Consider the following 7623-nt stretch of genomic DNA (forward strand, 5'->3'; position numbering starts at 1 on the left):
CCCCATAAGTCCATATGCAATAGTCGTAGTGGTTTTGTAGAAACTGAAGTAGATGTAGCAAAAGGTAACTTGTGAGATCTTCCTAAATTGCAATGACTACAGAAAACAGGACTCTTATGAATAACAACATTAAGACTGTGACTTATTCTTTGAAGAGACTGAAATGATGGATGACCAAGGCGCATATGAAGTAAGCTAGAAGATACTGGAGTGGCTGAATAAGCTGAATATCTTGTAGAAGCAACACATGTAGATGATGAAAACGCAGCATGAGTTGATGAAGTGGTGGATGACAGCAAGGGCATTGGATATAATTACTCTGACCTTGGAAAATTCTCTTCCCATAGTTGAGATCCTTCACATAAAAGTGATCACCGTCAAAAGTTATACTACATTTGTTATCAAAGGTGAACTTGTGGACTGATAGTAACTTATGAGAAGCAGAAGGAACATGTAGAATACCAGGTAATGAAACTGAATTATGTAGTAAGAATTTAGAAGAATTACCAAAAAATTATTGATTTGCATACCTTCACCACTAGCAGTAGAGATTTGTTCATTTCCATTGTAGGATTGGTAATCTGTAAGATCTGAAGCATCAGTTGTGATGTGATTTGTTGCACCAGAATCAACATACCAGGGGTTTTCTCCTAAAATATCAGCTGTAGCCATCATAGTATGGAGATTTTAAGGAATCGGCCTTCCTTGATATGAAAAATTCATCTATTGGTTACACTCAATTGCAGAGTGACCAGCTTTGAAGCAGATTTGACACACAATTGGTTTGGGATATCTGGATGAATTAGATGATGAAGCTTGAGATGTGTTGTTGAAAGGAAGCTTCATTGGAAAAGAAGAAGCTGAAAATGATGATGGAAATGACATAGCAGATGGAGATCTGAAATGAGAAGAAGATCTTGGATGATAGTATGTATTTGGTGGAGGAGAGTTGTGATAAGGCTGAAAGAAAGGTTTGTTGGGTCTAAAAGCAGCAAAGGCTTTAGATTCATCAGGTTGAACAAACGATTTTGATCTTTCTTGTAAGACTATCTCCTCACTAATCAACAAATTGTGTAATTCTCTTATAGTAACTGGTGGATTGCGAACTCGAATTGAGGTAGAAAACGAATCGAAGCTTGAATTTAATCCGTTGAGTACACAAACAAGAATTTCATTACTATGAACTGGAAATCCAGCAGCAGCAAGAGAGTCTGTGATTTTCTTGATCTCACTCAGATAGTTAATGACAGGAGTATTACCTTGTTTAAGATTTGATAATTTTGTTCGAAGTTGGATAGTATGAGTAGAAAATGTAGATGCAAAACATTCTTCAATAGTTTTCCACAACTCAAACGATGTAGTCGGACCAGCTACATAAGGAAGTACACTATCTGAAATGGTAGACTGAATCCAGAGAAGAAAAGTTTGATCTTCATCGTTCCAGTGGATGAAATCAGGATTAATTGCATCTTCAGGTACTCCTCTAGCTCTAACATAGATGTATTTATTAGGACAAGGAACAAATCCATCTATGAGACCTAAAACCTTGAATTTCTTGAATAATGGAAGTAATAAAGATTTCCAGGTAATGTAATTATGATCTTGAAGTTTGTAATGAATGATGTTTGCAATTGTGTTTAAAGGAATTTTGGAAATATTTGATTCCATGATGAATCAAGATGAACAGAAAGAAAACAAAGGAGAAGAATCTAAAGAAAAAAGCAGAGCTTTAATGGCGGAAGCGTGAAGAAAAAAGCAAAAGGTTATCAGGCCCTCATCGGCTCTGATACCATAGAGAAATGGTATTGAAAGAATAGAATCACATATTACAATTACAATCTGATCAAGATTAAAGTGATGATCGAGTCACTATTAATACAAGAATCTAATCAGAAACAGGCTGTCAAGAGCTGACATTCTGTTACATCAGAAGGTGACAGTGTTCATAACTGTATTTAGTAAATACAGACATATGCATGATTAGAGGCACCTGACTATAGTAACACATACACTAAACAATGGACATACTTGTTAACTCTACTAGTATATACTCCAATACACTAAAATCAAGAGTATTGGATTGTATAGCATTTTGAGGAAACAAAATTCTCTAATTAGCATATTTTTCCTTCCCTTGTCTTTTCCTGAGTTGCAGGCAAGTCTTTAGATGCCTCAAGCTCTCATTAAGCAAGTCTAGAGTAATTTGTTTTCCAACCAGCCTTGGTGACGTCTCCTGGTATATGAATTTAAAAACCATAAAATGTCAGCTTGCAATGACTCCACCAATGCCACTGTGATGTGCCTGTCAGTCCTGATCTACCAATATCTGTCTTGTCCATATTCCTAGCCTTTTCTTTTTTTTTCTTTTTTTTTTCTTCACAACTACCATTAACTCTTTGAGTATTTTGGTAGAGAAGATCAATATCTCCATCGACGGAAGTACAAGTTCAACTAGGAAAGTTTTGTAAAAAATAAAGACAATCCTGGATAACACTATTTATTGTCCAATTTATACCACCTAGACTACCATTAAGTGCATTTGATGGCGGAGCCAGAATTTTATGATTGAGGGGACAAGTGGGAATACCAAAACAAGCAGCACTATACATAATGGCGGCCTGCGGCCGCACAAATTTTTTTGACGTTTTTTTGCTATAATAGATGGCACTTAAATTGTAGAATGCTCTAACTTTGTAGACTTCTATTCAGTTTCGGGAAATATTTGATGCTTATAAGAAATTTATACCGTTCAAACCAGTTACTAGTACATTTTAAAACAAATTATAACAAAAATTGTAAAATTTATTAGTGTTCAGACCTATTATTGCAATTTTGGAACATTTAATGGAGGACAAATACAAAATAATCCCACAACACAATGGCTAAATAGGCAATTTTGAGATTCCAAGTCCTCAAGTAGCTCCGCCACAATGATGATATTTTGACCATCTCTTTTTAAGTGTAGAACTGCAACAGCTTTTTTGCCTGCTTCTTTGATTGCTTCAGGTGCAGCCAACGTTTCTATTTCATTCGGGTTCGATCCCCAACCTCCCGTAAGAACCATCAGACCACTTGAATCATTCAGGTGTTTGGCCACAGGATTTTCACCCCATTCGTTTCTGGGGTAAAGGTTTTTGGGGCTAACCAGTTGTTCATTCAAAATTTTGGAACCAATGCATATCTGGTTCATTTTCATACAATATTAAAGACTTTCAGTTTTTGTCTTCAATTCTTTCTTCTTCTTTTTTTTGCAGTGACAATTAACCCATTCTAATGAACTCGTGCGCCATATACACTGAGACCTTGAGTTTTACAGCTATAGAGGGAATTCAAAGGAAAATCTAATTACACAAGAAAGTAACACAAATTCAAGTGACCCAAGTATGAATATTTTCATTCACTCAAGTCAGTTTTGATCTATGCCCTGTTTTGTTCTTCATTTTCCTTTATCCTACTCATGCAAATCCACAGTGTGTTCCTACTAATGTTACAATTAATGAATGTCATCGTTATACAAATAAAAGATAAATAGATTAGTAAAAAGCTTGAAAACTTGAAATCAAGATTTCAAATATGGTAATGGCGCCACCATAATCCTTACAGGTCTGCCTTTCCTGCAACATCGTCATCACTCGAGTCCATACTGTTTTCATCGTCACTGATGTCCTCGTCGCTACTCTCTTCAGCAGTATTATTCGAAATGTTTTCCCTTTTTGCATAACGTTCACAGTACTCTGTTGCAAGGATAGTTCAAGAAAAAAGTTTCATCCGGGAAACCAACTGAATATTAATGAGAAATCAAAAGAGATAAAGAAGATTAAACCTTTCACTTTTTGATCATATTGCTGCTTGTCCTTCATCATTAAAGATGCTGCGTCGCCATTTAATGGGTCAGATGGATTAGGATAAAGCAAGAGTTGTGGGAGGAAACTTTCAAAAACATTTAGAAGATCTGCAGCACACAGTAGCCAACTAGCAACAATAAACACCGAGTCGACATAAACGGAAACCATTATCAACCATCAAAAAGATCACATTAATTGACCATAAAAGTGTCGACCGTGTAAAGGTCTTACCAAACATTGGACTCCAAGATTGATTGATAACATCTAAGCAAACAGAACCAGACCTGCGTTAAGAGGAAAAAAAAACAAAGTATATTCAGTAAAGTTAAGTTTGTTGAGTAAGTTAATTAAGATTGTTTGGAATTTAAGGAGTAAGTATGCGCACAATTCGTCAACATTGGGGTGAAATATTTTGTTCAAGAATCCAATAGAAGGAGACTTGTATGGATAAGCATCTGGCAACTCTACACGAATTTTCCATACTCCACCTTCATAAAGACCTGCAATGACCAAAGCCAGAATATGGTATCAAGCATTTGAAAATCCTCCATAAAATTTTGAACTTTGAATTCAACCATCGCAAAAACCTAGCATCGGCTTCAAATTTTACAGAAGAAGCATTGCAGGGAAAGCAGAAAGCATACTTTCTTTCGGACCATGGAACTCCACATTGAATTCACTAAGCCCATCGTTGATTGTCTCCACAGCATAGTCACTCATCATCCTAAATAATAGATACAATAGATTAGAAGTGCTAAAATGAATAGAATGTTATGTTACCCAAAGATTATTGGGGAACTTCATCAAGAAACATTTAATCATTTTCGGAGAACAGAAATGGGGATAATGACAACTTACAACTTCATGACATCCATATCCCTCCTCTTACTTGGAGATGACATTTTTCTTGAATTGAATTTATGGTTCAGATCCCAACCTGTTGCAATCACAACTCTGGAAAAGTTAATAGACAATAAATGAACTAAATGACTCGCAATATAAGGTACACAAAAGTTGTCTTTTTTGAGGAAACAAAGAAGCAGAATGAAGTTCAACTAATATCTTTCATTCAAGAAGATAGCAAAAGAGGCATTCCCATAAGAATAAGAGCATATACTTTTGTCAGGAACTCTAGTGGAGAATTGAGATAAAATATCAGAATTAGAGCTCACAACAATGTAACATGGTTACTCAAGGATATCTTTCCGCTGAAACTATCTCTAAATTTTAATCTCCATCATTTCTACCAAACCTGAAGATTCTCCGCTACCAGCCTAGAACTTTTACAAGTATCCCACACTCAAAGCTACAGGAGGAGAGGAACTCTTCTGCCACCAAAATAATAGCAAAGAACATAGTTCTTGTAACATTCAGAGTATTACACATTTTGGCGACATTACTCAGGATTACAAACTCACACATAAAAGCACCTATTTTTCCAAGTTTCAGTAATTCAGGCTAATGTGTCCGCCGTACAGCACTTCTACCACAAACAGGTCTATGGATGCATAACATATCACTAACCGGTTTCCATAACTAGTTCAATTCTTGAGCTCAAAATTTTCTCATTAATCGGTTTCATACATGATAAATTCAAGAAAAGAAGTGATGACTAGATGATCAATTCATACAACCGGCATAGATTCTGTTTTCAGTTGTTAACAATAACGTTGTTAGGTTTGCATTAAGTGTATTATTCCCCGAAGTGCTAAAAGGGGTTGATTGTACTAATAGACAAGAATTTTAAAGATAGAAAACTTTTATCACTAGAATGGAAATAAAACACAATTCAAATCATACAGGATCTAAATAATCAAAACCCATGATTAAAAAAGCAAAAACAGATCTAATAAATCATTAATAACAATACCAATCTTAACCTACAAATCAAGACGGGAAAAAGAAAGGAATAAAGAGAAACATATACGGACCGAGTTATGTTTGTGAAATTCAAGCACATTCAAAGACTGAGATTTCTTTTGTTTTTGTGAATCGAAGAGAAAGTCGGTTTGATTTGATCGAAAGAGAAAAGGTGTGATTTTGATAAAGATGAACAGAGAGAGAGAGGGGATTTTTTTTTCCTTTTCTATTTATTTTCTTTCTTTCTTTTTTTTCTTTCATGGAGTGGAGAGGACGTTGTGAAGATATCCAGATTGCACGTGCTAGAAATATAGCTGGGGTGACTTGTCATTTGTCTAACTCAATCCTTTGCGAATTTCTCTGTTTCGGTGTAAAGCTAAAGGAAACCTCAGAATGTTGATGGTATTTGATGAAAGGGAGATAGGTTTTATGGCTGAGATTATAACACGTTATCGTGGTTCCATTTTTAAGGGTTTTATGGGCGTTGGATTGAATTAGGGTTTCAAATTTTATTTTAATCCCATCAAACCGAAGTTTATTTAGCTAACACGCATCCAATGTTTTAAGAAAAACCCATAGATAAACTCACGCATAAGCCAACGTCTAAACTTTCATAATTTTAGGTGAGTGTGAGTGGTTCAACCCGCCGGTCCGACCCAATCCACCACCAATTTGGTGAGTAGACACCTAAAGGCAATTTATTTGGCAATGTATAAAATCCAAATTGTTGTTGAGCCAGGTGGATGGTCAAACAGGTTTTTTCATTATGGGAAAAGTAGTGGGTGGTTGATCATCAAGCGCCAGGACTAGGAACATCCGCATGCATGTGTAGGTTAAACTCGGCATGTGAAGGTCAGACTCCTCATTTGATACACAACCGCGGGCGTGGGAAGCAAAAACGCCAACGGTCAAATATCCAGCGTCCATATTTTCAACGGCTATAATTTTCAAAACCTATAAATTCCTTCAACTGAATTCATTTTCGCTTACATCATCACTATCTCTTCTTCTAAAATTCATTCGTCTAAAACTCTTCTAAACGAAAATTTTCTTGATACAATATGAGCAACTTCGTAAGAAAAGCGGTCAATGCTATAAAGCACAAAAGAGATCGAAGACATGAACCGGCACTGCAGCCTACCACATATGTAGATTATACTCAAAATCAGGAAGAAGGGTTTGCTTCGCCGAGTGTCATTGCTGCTCCGTCATTAGTCCAAAGTCATCTGTCGGGGCATCAAATGTGGTCTGAGAGTTTTTATAGAATGAGAGGTGGATTTTATGACTTCAAGGGTATTTATGATGGTCTACCCCATGCAGTCTGAGAAAGGGTTGACAGATATCCCTGGCGTGCGTTTTATAGTGTGAAGCCTAGAAAACACAACAACAAAATTGCGACAATATTGGTAGAAAGGTGGTGGCCGACGACGCACACGTTCCATTTTATGGATTTTGAAATTGGTAAGTTTATTTAACTTAACTTAAATTTTATTTTTTAAATAATCAAAAGAATTAATCGTAGTTGATATTGTTCTTGTAATAAGAATTACACCCCTTGATTTGTATTTCATTTGTGGGATCCCAACTGGAGTGGGAGATCTTGTACTATACAACCAAAACGAATGGATATCAAATGATAAATGGCAGACGCTTTTTCCCTCGTTTCTGGAAGGACATGTACGTGAAGATCATAAAGATTTGAAAGGAGGTGGGCTATTATGTTCAGCGCTGAAGTTTTTCCTTAACCAAAACAGAAACTCAGCAAATGTAGATGACTATCCTGAACTCGAAATGATGTTTATTTTATGGGTATTGGATTAGACGTTCTTTCCAAACTCAACTACTATATCTCATATTGGTTGGCTTGAAGCATTGGAAGATTTTGACTGGGGCTCTGCGATTTTAGCAGAAATGTACT

At 36.0% G+C, this 7623-nt stretch overlaps 1 protein-coding gene across 1 annotated transcript; it reads right to left on the reverse strand.

Annotated features, from left to right (window-relative positions):
• Positions 1-3271: 3271 nt before the first annotated feature.
• LOC113276410 (ubiquitin-conjugating enzyme E2-23 kDa-like) lies at positions 3272-5989 on the reverse strand. Its single transcript, XM_026526011.1, has 7 exons — positions 5777-5989; positions 4704-4782; positions 4490-4569; positions 4231-4345; positions 4077-4129; positions 3824-3952; positions 3272-3734 (listed from the first exon to the last, which is right to left on the reverse strand). Exons 2-7 carry the CDS (start codon positions 4745-4747, stop codon positions 3598-3600), a joined length of 558 nt encoding a protein of 185 aa, XP_026381796.1. The 5' UTR covers positions 4748-4782; positions 5777-5989; the 3' UTR covers positions 3272-3597.
• Positions 5990-7623: the final 1634 nt, after the last annotated feature.

The sequence above is a fragment of the Papaver somniferum genome, chromosome 4, assembly GCF_003573695.1.
Source record: "Papaver somniferum cultivar HN1 chromosome 4, ASM357369v1, whole genome shotgun sequence".
Classification (NCBI taxonomy): domain Eukaryota; kingdom Viridiplantae; phylum Streptophyta; class Magnoliopsida; order Ranunculales; family Papaveraceae; genus Papaver; species Papaver somniferum.